Source organism: Oncorhynchus nerka, linkage group LG7 (genome assembly GCF_034236695.1).
Source record: "Oncorhynchus nerka isolate Pitt River linkage group LG7, Oner_Uvic_2.0, whole genome shotgun sequence".
Classification (NCBI taxonomy): domain Eukaryota; kingdom Metazoa; phylum Chordata; class Actinopteri; order Salmoniformes; family Salmonidae; genus Oncorhynchus; species Oncorhynchus nerka.
Window position 1 is genome coordinate 17,867,702 of NC_088402.1, and position 14,874 is coordinate 17,882,575.

Here is a 14,874-nt window from a genome sequence, read left to right on the forward strand (position 1 = left end):
AGGTTTTCTTTAGAATAGTATAAATATGTATATGTGTTGAATTTGTTTCACACTGTTAGGCTTCTGTTAATGTTTCTCACCTAGGCTCATGTTTTTCCTGTTCAAACAAGCTTTGTATGTGTAAGCCATCGCTATGGGATTTTCATTTTAGTCAGATATAGGCCTATATGGCCTTTTAAGCATCTAAATAGCCAAAGTTGTTAGGTGTTATATTACAATTGAGTGTATTTTACACCTGTAACTCATCGTGAATGACAAGGGGAATCTTTTTTGTTGTTGAGGATCTGGCCTCCAGAATGTAACCAAGACCACCTGAGGGTCTATCTATCAGCATAATGTTCACGGTAAGAATACTTGACTTGATATCTAAATGTCCACTCTAGTGTGTTATATAAGTGTTACATAAATACGGGCAGGATTGGCTATTATCCACTCGCTAGCCGTAGTACCCTTGAATGAGCGACAGTTTAAAGGGTCCGTAATCCTTTACAGACTTTTACAATTTATTTGTTGCTATACTATAGTGTGTGTGTGTGTGTGTTATACACAGGTTTGGAAACGTTCAATTTGGAATGCGTTATAAACAAGTATTTTTGCATGATAAAAACTCATGAACTGTAAAAATCCTGATTTATGATGTTCAATTCCCTTAATTCCCTTCAGTTGAGAAACTAGTTCTTTCGAGATGCTGTTTTATTTTTGGAGTTTTGAAACAGGCGAAATGTAAACACAACTGTGTGTGAGTGTGTGTGAGTGGCAAACGTTATGATCTGATAAACAATTGAAACGACTGAAATATGCTATTCAAACAACCACATTCAGTGTTTTACCTTTTATGGTGGAAATACTGACGTTCACGAATGGATGTTTACGATTTAAAAAATTAGAAGCGAATAAGAAATGTGGGCCTGCATGGTATCAATCAAGCTATTGAAATGTTTCTGTAACAATTATTCCAAATCAAAATCCTCAAAAACATCCATGTTAATTAGCAAAAGAGCAAAAAAAAGTCTAGTTGTGAATAAGAAATAATTAGGCCTATTATTTATTGACTTAGAAAGGTACTGTGAGTGAAAGAAGTAGATTGCCACTCTTTCGGTCCTTCCCATATATAACGAACATATATCATACTGACACTGTACTGTAAATTCAGATAATAAGAAAGTGCTCTGACGATAGTGACTGATCACATATGGTTGCTAGATCCCTTGTCTGTTAGGAGGAGGACAATGTTCCCTCAGTATTCACGAGGCGGTTAAGGTAAGGTTTTGATAATGCAACATATTGAAATCAAGAATATATTGGGAGTGGTGTGTAAGAAGGAAGCTATAGATGTATATTTTGAATGCCACCCACAGAGCTCCTCGCACATTTAACCAGGTTCAGAGGAAGATGGGTGGATGAAATAGTATGATTGCATTCAACATTTTGTTGAAGTTGTCTTCTTAAAAATGGGACATATATCAAAGCAAATGTAACTGCATCAAGTGAGTGTTTTATGTAGATTGTAGATACACACAAGTGTTGAACAACATGGCCTTACTAGGTCTGTGTTATCATAGCGTACTATTCTGCCCAACCCGTTTCTTCTAAGCTTATACGACAAAAAATATACTATATCTTCTTTCATAGACAGTTGTTAGAACGGTGCCATAACCCAATGCGTTATCTCCTATAACATAAAGATTACTTGTGGGAGCCACAAACATTGAGTGGCTAATGGCTATTTCTTTATTTCTTTATGATAAAGACGCCTCCAATTATCATATTAGTCCTTTGGCTCTTGACTCTTTTGCAATAAACGAAGACACTGAATTACCAATAGTTAGGCTATTGTATAATAGGCCACTTGTTTGTGGCCTAAACGAAATGTGAATGACAAGTTCGAGAATAAATTGTTGCTAACACGGCTACGGTGGATCTCACAATTTCGAGTGCACCGTTTTTATGTGAGCTTTAAGAGAAAAGGCCTATGTTACATTTAGCAGTGTGTTTAAACCAAATTCTATCTATTACAATAGAGGTGCATATATTTTTTAAATGATCTCCATGAAACACGTTGGGTTACACACTTTAATGTAGAATAAGATAAGGCTTGATCTCACATTTTCACAACTTTACGGGAAAGGATAACGGCGATTCGATCCTGTTATGCAGATCCATCCGCCATTAGAGGCTACAGCCTATATCCTAATGCGTTTTCAAAACCCAATTAAGTACGAATGATATTTTGTTATTACTAATAACAATTGGCTGTTCTCATTATAAAATAAACATATTCTTTGTTTGTAACCAAAATCACCTTCTGGATAATTTTTTGTAAAGGCTAAAAACAGGACTTTTTCCTCAGCAGAAGGAGAGAAAGACTACATGTTTTAAAGGGGTCCGGGGGCTCCATTTGGGGGGCTGTGGGCATAGTCTACCCATCATCCTGTGACCGGGGTAAGAGTATCAATCCTCAAAATGCAAATGTTTCCCTCATATCCAATGCAATTTATTCAAAGGAAGTTCACCAATCAACCGCCCTAATAAAATGCCGCCACTCAATCTTGGGTCTGGGGACGGACGGGGGTCCACTCCCCTCGGTCCCAAACTCGGGGTCGCCCTGCTTTCAGGGTTCACCTGGAGTGCACCGTCAAACATATGTAATTCAAAGCTATTCTATCTTTTGTGTGGAGAGTCAAGATCGCTATTATAACGCTGGCATCAGGCCCCTGCTGAACAGATGACGGGAGACTTGTTCAGCGGGTAAACTTTTGACCCCAAATGTTCCTCCTCTTCCCCCGCTATATCGAGATCATCAGTCCCACCCCTGCGAGGCTGTGCTGCCCAGGCGAGGTGTCTGGCTGCTTGGGAAGAAAACTTGATTTGCAATATATCCATTTCTGTTATCATTACTGTAATTAGTCTAACGACAATCATAATTAGTGATATAACAGGCAGGTCTATAATATAATAACTGTAGTTGTATCTCTGTATTGTCTCACTGTGGGTGTTGGTTACAATGCACCCTGTACAACATCACTAATGTACAACATCACTATACAACATCACTAATACAAGCAAACCGCTCAGGGATGAATGTCCTTCATACTTTTGTGTGAGTCTTTATCTCTCCTTGCCTCACATAGGCCTAGTGTTTTTGCTAAAATGCCCCAAAGGCTCTCCAAATAAACTAATGCAATATGCAAATTATATTACTTCACTGCAATGTGTAATAAGGCAAGCAAACCGGTCAAGTATTGTGTGCGTCCTATCATACTATTGTATTTGTGTGTGTGTGTTTCCCCCCCTCTCCGCAGCTGGCTGCAGGTGACACTGAACTTGGCCTAAAGCGAGCTCTGCTGGTGGTTGGAGGATGCAGATTTATCTAGCTGCTATGGCTGACCTCGCGGTGAACCGCGCACGGGGGATGGTTCATTTTTTTCTGCCTGGCATTGTCTGCCTAGGACCCCGATTTTGATTTTTTTATGTGTAACAACGGTGTAATTTTGGCATAGAATAACGGTTTCTCTTTCATGTTCTACACCATACAACTGTAATGGAAATGAAGTCAAAATTCATTGCATTGGCTATTTGTTTACACGACGGAATCTTCTATGTCGACTGTTAGGGGAAGGGGGAGCGGGGATCAACCCACCTCAAATCATCAGATGATTCAGGGTTTCAATTCCATCTACGTACTGACATATTATACTTTGAGGGTTTAGTTTCTATATAAACCCTTTTCATTGCAATTCGTTTTCTGATGTGAAATATATTAAAATTGAATTCACACCTCTGACGGGGAAAGTTATGAGGTGCCTGTAAGCACCAGTTTCGTTCTAATTGGGCGTAATTGCAATCTGTGCAAATACATAAGAGCAACATACAACAATGGAAATTGAGTCAGAAATCCAGAATTTCGAACACACCAAAGCACTGTTATACACAGCAAATAGACCAAGCCCATACTAGTCACTCATCAGCACACACCTTATCGCAAGACTGTCGCCACAAGTAGGCCTAAACAAAATCTACACTATAAGAAAAACGAAAAATTAATTAGGCTACAACCTACTTAATAAGAAATGATGATGCAGAGACATTTTTCTAGAAAACGAAAACATACTCAATCTAAAGGAAACTATTGTGATTGGGCAAATGCGTTACAAAGTCAGACCAACACTTGTGACACATTTTCACATAGAAGTCAAAGCTTTATTGGTATCTGAGTGTTCATGTCGGCCCGGACGCACGCGCCCAATCTGTGCCATGAGGTCACCATGAAGCAAGAGTGACACTCTCCAACTGAACTTTACAACCCAAAAACACAAAATGACATGGCTGACGCAAAACGGAATTCCTTTCCAAGTGTGGCCCTGCTGTGTTTTGTCCTCTATTGTGTTTACTCTACAGTGTGTTTGGCTGTCTTAAACCATTTGAACAAGTTTGGAACACATGAGGAAACCTGACCAAAGACACACCTAGAGCTTCAAACAAAGTGTAGAACCTGTGCCTAACTTGACAATTACACAGATTGAAAAGCTAAATTTACCCCAAAAGTGGTTGTATGATAGTTGAGTACCGTACACAAACATATTCCAGTTTAGCAATGACATTGGAAACACCATAAAACAGCTCAAATAGCTGTATGGCTTGTCCAGCACATTAATGGCTATGAAGAGTCCAAAGAAGCCCCGTGTGTAATACAGGAAGTGAAAAAACACGAATTAAAAAGGAAAAGGAATGGACAGAAGCATAATTATCCCACATGCAAAAACGTATTATGAGTTACACCACAGATGGAGGGAAACTAGTTACACTAGGAAGGAAGCAATTAAATATCCATGAGCCTGAACCAACCCTGGCCAACATCTGCCGAGAGAAACCAGGATTCAGCTCAGCACCACTGACAAATTAGCGTAATGGGCTAATATGGACAGATAGCGCGTCCGAATACAATCATAATTCTGTTTCAAACAGGGTGGCTGTTCAGAGCCAAGGGAATGGAAGGCTACAGGCTACTCAAGGGCAATAGAGGCAGAAACTTACCTCGAGACAGAAGCTGTCTTCTCGTGTGCGTCCGGCATGCAGGGTCCATCGCGAGGCGTTCTGGTGAGCAAGGAGTGGGTGTAACGGTCAAGGAACACTTACAGCCTGCAAGGAGAGAGTCAGACGAAGCCTCGCGTCAGTGCGATTATATGTTATGTGCAATATACTGTCAACTCCCCAAAACCATAAAACTTACTTTAATGGCCACCACGTGACAGTTTATGGCCAGTGAGCCTATCTGGCCGCGCTCCGGATGATTTTTACGATCTAATTCATAGACAAAACCCCCATTCATTTGGCACCCAAATGTCAGGGAGCCGGAACCGGCCTAATAAAGTTTACGTTTCGAAAAGTGAACTGATTCTCTGATAGTAGTAAGCTCGAGCAGATGGGACGCAGAGCCCCTCGAGCCGGTCACTGGCAAGGACCCGCTTTGTCCCTACGCACAAAGGTGAGTAAAGTGTGCAGATATAGATTTGGCTACCTGTTGATTTTCTCGACCTTGGAACTAAGCTAGAAAAGTTGAACTTTTAAAGTTTTAATTGCAATCAATGGAGTGAAAGGCCTATAGTCTTGACCTAGAAAAAAACGAGTTACTGCAGGCCTAAAAACTTTACATTCAACAACAAAAACCTTACAAAAACATACACACTTTCGTTTTACCGTGAGGCACATGAAGAAGTAAGATAAAGAATCGAAATAACAAATCATTTACAGTCTCTGTCGTTCCAGTAGAAAGTTTATTATAATCAGCATCATCACTATAATATTATTTTCAATTTCCAGTCATTCTTTAAAAACATTTACAAAAAGCGTATACACGATGAAGCTATAGACTTAGGCAATGGGATCCACTATGGAATCCTTCACATCCAACATAGAGGGGAACGTACAAGAAACACACATTCTAAGAAGCTGCGCCAGGTGACCAGATTTACAGTAGCTCGTGTAAAAGAAGGATATAAAGGCACAGCTACACGCAATGGGTCAGAACTGCGGTCCCGTCACGTATTCACAACGCACAACAATCGCGTAAGGCTTATACGTCTGTCTACAATAAGGAACAAGTTATCTAAGTTTGGTACAATATATTGAACAAATAAATACATACTAACATATAAAACAAAGGCTATACACAAAAGCAACACCATTTTTTATCAACTCATTAATTATTCGAGTTTCTATACTGTTTTACAAGTGCAATAGGCTACACAACTTTTATTGGATAGTTAATGGACTTTTTTGCTGTAACTTCGAGTTTATTCTATTTTGAACAAGAAATAAGTTAACAAAAATGTATTTCCCATTGGTTTGTTCTCTAAGACAAACAATGTACAGAATGTTTATTTTTTTACTCACACAAGCATTATCACGGTCAAAATAAATATAACTATAGAGGAAAGTATTTTTGAAAAGGCAGGAGTTTGGACAACTGCATGTTCACTGTCCCAAAACAGCCATCGGAAAGTCTTTCGCAATGTAAAAATGAATGGAAGTTCTCCCAAGCTTTGTATTATTTTATTAGAGCTCATCGGGGAACCAAATATCAGGGACGGTGGTACCCTACACCCCCTGCCGCTGCCATGCTCATGCTTTTCAGTTTGTTGTCCTTTTTCCACTTCATCCTTCTGTTCTGGAACCAGATTTTGATCTGGCGTTCTGATAGGCAGAGCACGTGCGCTATCTCGATCCTCCGTCTGCGGGTCAGATACCGGTTGAAATGGAACTCTTTCTCGAGCTCCAGGGTCTGGTAGCGCGTGTATGCTGTCCTCGCCCTCTTCCCCTCTGGTCCAGTGAGACTGTCTGGTGGTAACACACAGGACGCAACAATAAACTCATAATCAAAATAGCAACGTACACAACAATGTTTACTAATTCTTTATGCAGGTTTACCTGGCAACAATGCAAGGACATGTATTTTTTATTGATCAATAATGTTTACTAACGCTTTATGCAATGATTATTATATAGTAGAAAATGTACTTTATTCTTGATCACACTTCGATGCAGCTCAGTCCACATATAACAGTCCACATAAACACTATTCACCTTTCCCACACCATAAAATGTAGTGGAAGTGCCAATTAATTCCCAAAAGTTTGTCTTATAAACATTTAGAATAATACAAAATTATGGCAAAAGAAAATCCTATATTTAAACAAAATGTTCACCTCCTGCATTTTGGTAACATGAAAATGTTCTGTTTTCATGCCACGTTGAATTATTTTCCAACGCTTTGGGTACAAATATACAGGTGAACAGGTGGCGTAAATCTCGCCATTACACCGCTTAACCATTACTACTATCAAATACATATTATTTCTCTCTTATGGGATGATTCGGTTAAATACTTTTTACCATCGAAAATGGCAACAATCACAGCTTAAATGGCTATAGGACGTCATGTCCACGACAAGTACAAAACATAAACATAAACGTCTACCTAATCAACATGTAAAGCTATTTTACCATGATTTATGTGCAGTTTCCTCATCCAGGGGTAGATCTGAGGCTGGGCACCGTCGGTGAAATGTTGGGAAGTTGTCTGCTCTCTTCCAGCGGGCTTATCTTCCTCGAGGAGGGGGGAGGCTTTCGACACACACTCCTGGTTCAACAGCGTGCCTCCGTTCGAACTCGAGCTCGGGGTCGCGCAGGGGATAGTTATGGAGTTCTTTATGGCTCGGTGTTGCGGTTGAGACTCGCTGACCGGAGACGAGCTTGTGACAGAGGAGGAGCACCGGAGCGGGTCAGGTGCAGGCGAGAGGGGCGCCGTCCCAGTGGCGCTCGCGGGCTGGGTGTACCTGGATGGCTCGACGGAGGACGTTGTTGCCGCCGCCGACTGGTTCGGGGAGTAGCCCTGTGCCCGCTCGTTGGCCACAAAGTGCCCATTACCGCGACCGACAGTGAGGTCCATCCCGTTGTAACCATAACCTTGCCTGCTGGAATGCATGGTCGTTGAGTCCCTGTATTGGTCGTTTGCTGAGCTGTGGTCTCCATAATTATGTAACTGGAAGTCGGCGCCATTGGGATAGCGACCGCAGAATGAGTTTACAAAATAGGAGCTCATTGATTGACTATTCAAATACTGTTGTTTCGCAGGTATTTGTTGTTTTTATTTTTGGAGAAAATAGTAACGTGTGTGCTTGATTTGTGGCTCTTGATGCTTTTGCTTCTTCTATAGCACCCTTGCACAATTTATGATGAATTAGGGAAATGAGTAGAACGTGTACTTGATTCTCTCTTACGTAGGCACCCAAATATGGGTTACGGCTGAGAATCACGTGCTTTTGTTGACCAGTCGTAAATCCTGCTTGATGACCTCCAGAGGTAAACTCGTGCACAAGTAGGAAATCTGGGTGGGATGTTATGAGCGCGCGCCTGGGAGTGCGCCTGGGCAGGGCGCTCGCGGGGCCCGGGTTGCATCTCTTGGATTGTCCTTGCGCGCCATCCTCCGGCCACAATCTCGCACTGCCTGCGACGGTGTTTGAGGCGTGGCCTCTGAACAGGGTCGTTCAGAGGTTAACGACCATTGCGGCAAACGCCTTCCCAAACAATACAACAAGAAACGCACTGAATAGTGAATATACAACCTCTCCACTGACACAGAGTACAGAAAGAAATTCAACATTAAACATGATCCTTATAGTTGGGAATAAAACACGTACAGTAGGCCTACAAAACAACATAACTAGCCTAAAATTGTCTAGCACCTTACATTTAGCACCTTACATTTAGTTGAATATTTCGTTAAAGCATGTTACAAATCTTTGAATTTTAGTAATCAACCCTTGAAAAATCTATATTTGCATGAATATCCTCCTTAGTTCAGGCTAATGGTGTGAACAGCTTGGTCAACCTACAGATCAACCGTTATTTCTAAAATTGTTAGATGCTCTCAGAAATTAGGCACTTCAAATGAATTACTGTTTCGTTTTTTTAAGATGACAGAAAGTAAGCTACCGTACAATAGTATTATTAGACAATTATTTACCCCTCGATTGAAATTCCATAAATACTTAACGTGAATAAAGCACGTTTTGATCAACAAAAATTGCCTGAATTAAGTCAATGTGATGTTTAAATTGGTTCAATGTACGTGCGTAAAATTTTGCTGCGGTTCCAAATTAATAGCCTAAGCTCTAGCAGACATTAGAGCGAAACAATAATATCCATTTTATTGTCATTATATATTTTTTGCCAATATGGATAACTTAAGTCAATTTAAGAACAGGAAAACGAGGAGCACAATATCGTTCGAAAGGAATCTAAACACACGAAGTTCGCATTCGATGAAGAAAGAATGAATGAAAATCAAAGTAAGAGAAGAAGGGAATTTAGAATATATATATTTTTAAATGATGTCTGACAATAGAGGGAAGCAGCAGGATTTCTTGGTTTAGGAATTTTAGTGTATTTTACATGGACATATGCATACCTAGGTGAAATGAATTCCCTTGACCTCTCTCGGCATCTTCCCCACACCTATAGATAATGTCCTCGGAGTGGACGCGAATGTAGTAGGCTATAGGACTCGCGAATGTAGTAGGCTATAGGACTCGCGAATGTAGTAGGCTATAGGACTCGCGAATGTAGTAGGCTATAGGACTCTATTTCAACTCAGATTAGTCTTGTCAAGTTTTCAAAATAGAAAGATAAGACACCGCATAATGACAATCTAAAATGAGGTTCGACATATGATACGAAGAAAGCCCTATCAGTATAACAGCAGAAGTATATGATACGAAGAAAGCCCTATCAGTATAACAGCAGAAGTATATGATACGAAGAAAGCCCTATCAGTATAACAGCAGAAGTATATGATACGAAGAAAGCCCTATCAGTATAACAGCAGAAGTATATGATACGAAGAAAGCCCTATCAGTATAACAGCAGAAGTAATACAACTGGACGCTCAAAACAAGCAATGGCAATAACAAACATATTACTACATTATTTTAGCAGAATTCGGTTTTAAATCATGTTAATCGGTGTGGAGTTGCTGATTAGTTGGTGTAACTTAGAGGTCACCTGTACCTAAAATAGAAGTAACTGTTGCAGGTCAGGGCAGAGCAACAGCATTTTAAAAACATTTAGCCTTACAAAAGATACTGCTCATTCCGTCTACTTAGCAGAAAATAGTGCACTCCATATGGATTACTGGACACTCAGGCACGCTCGCGACGGCCAGTTGCAACCAGTTTTACAGGAGTAGGCTCTGGTTATCCATAGTCCATTGGACCTCTCGGTCCTATAGTCCCCAAAAGACGATAACCCATATTTAGGCTACACAACGCCCCACGCTGGCACTAACAGCGTGATGGATACGTATGCGTGTCTGTCCGAAGGATGCAGACTCACAGAGGTAATATGGCCCCTTCAGGCACCGCAGGAGCCGAGGAACAATCTGCACTCAGGACCAGATGTGTACAGCGGTGTATGAAGGAGCCCTCTATCCGAGCCCGGGTCTTGACTTTCAGGGATAGTTTGAGAGAACGCGTTCAAACATGCTCCGGATGTTGGAAGGAGCGAGGATAGGTTATGTGCTTTATAATGGCCAGGAGTGTTTTTGATTGAGGTTTTAAATAGGTTGTTAGCGAGAGAGAGCCTAAGAGCTAACATCTGATTCATCAATGGCCAATAGAAACAAAGTTCCCAAGAAATTATCCCACCCAGGGGACAAGGGGCAAACCAGGAAGTGGGAGAGTAAAGTGAGGGAAAAGGTAAAAGTCTAGAAAAAACGAACAAGACTAATGTCCGCATCTGGTAGAAGCGTCAGGATTCGGCAATCGGTGTGCGTGCTAGCGGCGCACATAAGCGAGGGGAGCGCATGCTTCCCAGACCGTAAAAGGCCAAATATTTGAAATTCAGATCCGAACCTTGATCGATGAGTGAGTAAAATTTCACGACGCTTCAGTTTTATTTGCTCATAGATGTAATTAGCTACATGGGCTGTGTTACACGCGCAATAGCCTAAACTGATCAATTTGCATGCATTTCAGATACCCTAGATTTTGTATAGTGCAGTGTAGCCGCAGCAAGGCCATTTTCTAATGTCCACTCGAGTGGTTGCATTACCACTGCACATCTCGACGATGGTATTCAATTGGAGACGCTAAGGTTAAATGGAACACTACAAACACAAATTCAACGGGTAGGTGAACCGTAACAGATTCGCTTGTAATAGACGCAAACTCATCGAAGGAAACTAAGCAAACTGACACAGCAACTACACACGCATTATTAAAATGCAATACAGCAGTATGCTATTGTGCTGTACTCCTTCTTTGGTATTGATGCCAATTGTGACGTTTTGGTCTCTCAGAGTCTTATTTGTGTCAGTATTTTGAGGTAATAGTCTTGCCATATCAATTGTGACGCTTTGGTCTCAGGTTCTATTCTGTGACATAATTTTGAGGTAATCATCTACGGTCCCATGAATGGTGTCTGTCTGTGACATACAGAGATCTTATGTAAAGAACACTGACTATCTGTTGTCCTAATCAGAACCCCATTTTAAGCGAAAGTGTATTTCGTTTCTAGTCTATGGCTCATAATGATTGAATTTGTTTCTTGGTATACTCATTTGTCAACAAGTCTTGGTGTTTTATCATTCTTTGGGACATTTTTGTAGACCACACCTTAAATGTTATATTCTATTCTGTAGGCTTTTGAGCCGGGCAAAATAGGAAGGATTAACTTAAATTTCGTATACGTCCAATACAAAAATGTCAAGCATATACAGTAATTCACAACAATCAATTCCAGCTATCAGGCCCTACATGACAGTGCCAATGCCATTACTGAACAGCACAATATCACATCACTCTTATTTGTGTTGCTATAAAGTTTATAATTATTATAGGTATGCACAATATCGAGATGAAGGGGTCATTGATGAGGGTATTCTTTCTGTGATGTGGTGCTGATGTTACCTCATTGGGGTAGAAAACAGGAGAGGAAGACAAGAACACTCTAGATTAAGCTAATATAAGATAGTATACATTATAAACGTTTTAGTAATTTAGCAGACACTACCCAGAGCGAATTAGAGTAGTGAGTGCACACATTTTCCTCCTGGACTCGGAAGTAAACGTAACACCGTAAACAAAAATCCGGGGCACTCAAATTAGTATGATATGTTACATTTGTATGGTATGTATTAATTAGTCATTCATTTCGTATGATGTGTTACAAATTCAAATTCGTATGATATGTTACGAATTGCAAAAGTTGCTAAAGTTAACTAGGTGGCTAAGATTAGCTAGGTTAACTAATATGTTATGTATTTGCAAAGTAGTAGATTCGAACACGCAACCTTCGGTTTGCTAGAGATTTGCCTTATACCCCACCTATCCATCCTCCTTTCATTTATTGCTTCAAGTAAACTTCTGTGTTATGTAACCATACCAAACTAAACATATCATACTAATGTGAGTGTCCCGGATATTCGATTGCTATGTTTCTTCTAGTCTATAAAACGAGGCTGACTTTTTCTTACTGGTCCCCTGTGGGAATCGAACCCACAACCCTGGCATTGCACGCGGTCCTATACAGCATACAGTATATAGATTAACACAACTGCAACACAAGATACACATTGATTGTGATTCGTGCTAGACAACAGCACTGTGTTGTGGTTGAACTGTGCTGACACAACCATGTAGACTGAAAATGGCGAAATGGGAACCAAACGAAGACCACAAGAGGGCGACAGAGAATAGCCTATTGGCTCCAGTCCCAATACCCAGCTGCCGACAGACCACCCAATTCAAATTGCAACAAATAAAGAAAACACAAATATCATACATGCATGCTAATAAGTTATTGAAGTTCTCATAATGAAAATGCATAGGGCTACACAAATATTGAATGACATAATTATATAGGTCAAGCCCAGAGACCACATCAACTACCATAACAATGATCATAAATAATCATGCAAATTATGACCATATCCTATCAAATTATCGGAGAGAAAACCCATTTTAACGAAGCCTAGAACACTCCAACCAATCTTCTGATAGTCAACACTTTAATACTAGACAAGCATAGTGATGGTATTTGTTTTTATTTTTATGCTCACTTTATTTAATGAATGATTCCCAAATCATATAAAATCATAATCATGATAAGCAAGTATTCTTACCGTGTTCAGGTCTCATGGTGCGTGGGGATGTTACGAGAAGAGGACGGACAGGTGCAGTTGGCGCGAGGTAGACCGGGGAAGATCCCCTGTTGTGCCAGTTGGGTCCCTGGACGAATCCACGAGCCCCCGGGGTCAGGCGACGACGCGCTCCCACTCAATCCGTTGTGCCAAACCGAGAACGACGGTAATGAATCCAAACCGTCCGGTTCCAAGAAAGGGACACTGCTCTTTGCCACTGCATAATACAAAACTCAACTCAAGCGAAACAGCATTACCCATGACGAAAATACATAAACAATGACATTGAGGAGCAAAAGCTTTTACAGTACAGAAAAGGTTGTGTGGCAGACACAGGCTGTTAAATGAGTGACGTTCTCTTCTGGAAAATTATATATAAAAAAGTTCATGTTCACGGCTCCATGCCATGTGACCAGTGTGGACCAATGGAAAAGGAGGAGCCTCTTAAAGCTGTATTGCTATTTTGTACATTTTCATAAACAACAACAGATTTATGACCTAGTGAGAGAGGGAGAGCAAGAGGAGAGAGGGGGAAAGCGGGTGGGGAGATGGAGAGAGAGGAGAAGGGGCAGTTCAGAGCTAGGCGCCATCTTACCAGAAAGAGGGGGAATGCACAGTTAAACATTCAACATTCATTTCCCCTACACAGTAGGCTGCACATACACAGCCTGTCCAGTCTCATGTCCTCATAGTTAGCATACTTTTGCCCATTGTTTCCCAATCTCAGTCAAGAGGACCCCAAGCAGCGCTACACAGCTGATTCAAATAATCAAGTCATGATTAAGCTTTGCTTATTTGAATCAACTGTGTAGTGCTAGAGCAACAAACAAAACATGCACATCTTGGGGTCCTCAGGACCGAGTTTTCGAAACACTGCTTTAGCCTCTTTATTAAAGGAGTAGTTCACTATTTTACAACTTGATGTTAGATGGTTCCTCACCCTGAAGTAGTCTATGGGCAAAGATAAACTGTAATCCATGGTTCAGTTTCTTTGAACAGCCACTACAAAATTCAGATAACCTTAGCCACCACAAGCTAAAAGTCTATGGCAGTTAAAGGAGCATGTGAGCATGTTTTAAAAAAGAAGGTAAAAATCACCTGAAATCAATTCTAATCAGTTACATATTTAGTTTGATGTTACTTAAAGGTGCTTTGGATATTTTAAAAAACATGCTCACATGCCCCCATCAGTTCCAATGATTGTTAACTTGTGGTGTGTGTAGCAAGCTGTTTACAGGAAACTGAACCATGGATTGCACTTTCTACTTTCAGGGTGAGGAACCATCTCAAATTAAGTTGTAAAATAATGGACTACTCCTTTAAACACGTGTCATGGGTTTCATCAGCTCTTTTCACTTTTCCTGCTGAATGAGCCAGATAGTGTGTTATGTAATAGTATAATTTGTAGGCTTAGTGTTGTCAATATTTATTGTCATATAAAAAGAAATGTAGAACTAAATGAACGTGAAAAATTAAGACAAGTATTTTCATCCATGCATAATTTAAGCTAATACCATCTATTTTGGCATGTTGACTATATGTGCTTTCTTAAAAAAAAATCTAAAGTTCGTATAAATGTAATGTTGTTCTACAGGAAATTCGTTACGAAGCTATTTTCAAAACTGAGGGCTTTTGTTTTTATTGGATTCATATTGTGTCTTGCATAATGTCAAAAT

The 14,874-nt window shown here is 40.4% G+C and overlaps 2 protein-coding genes across 2 annotated transcripts in view; both read right to left on the minus strand.

Moving 5' to 3' along the window:
* LOC115131269 (homeobox protein Hox-A3a-like) overlaps positions 1–14,471 on the minus strand; it is a 35,932-nt gene extending 21,461 nt beyond the window's left edge. Inside the window, exons 1-2 of the mRNA XM_065020265.1 lie at positions 13,181–14,471; positions 5,035–5,139 (exon numbers count right to left, since the gene is read on the minus strand). The gene's annotated coding sequence lies outside the window, so the exon portion shown is untranslated. The remainder of the gene's footprint in view (positions 1–5,034; positions 5,140–13,180) is intronic.
* Positions 5,756–9,828, minus strand: LOC115131272 (homeobox protein Hox-A5-like). Its single transcript, XM_029662853.2, is given in 4 exon segments — positions 5,756–6,837; positions 7,504–7,784; positions 7,786–7,834; positions 7,837–9,828. Coding segments are annotated over 4 exon segments (852 nt in total). The 5' UTR covers positions 8,102–9,828; the 3' UTR covers positions 5,756–6,580.
* Positions 14,472–14,874: the final 403 nt, after the last annotated feature.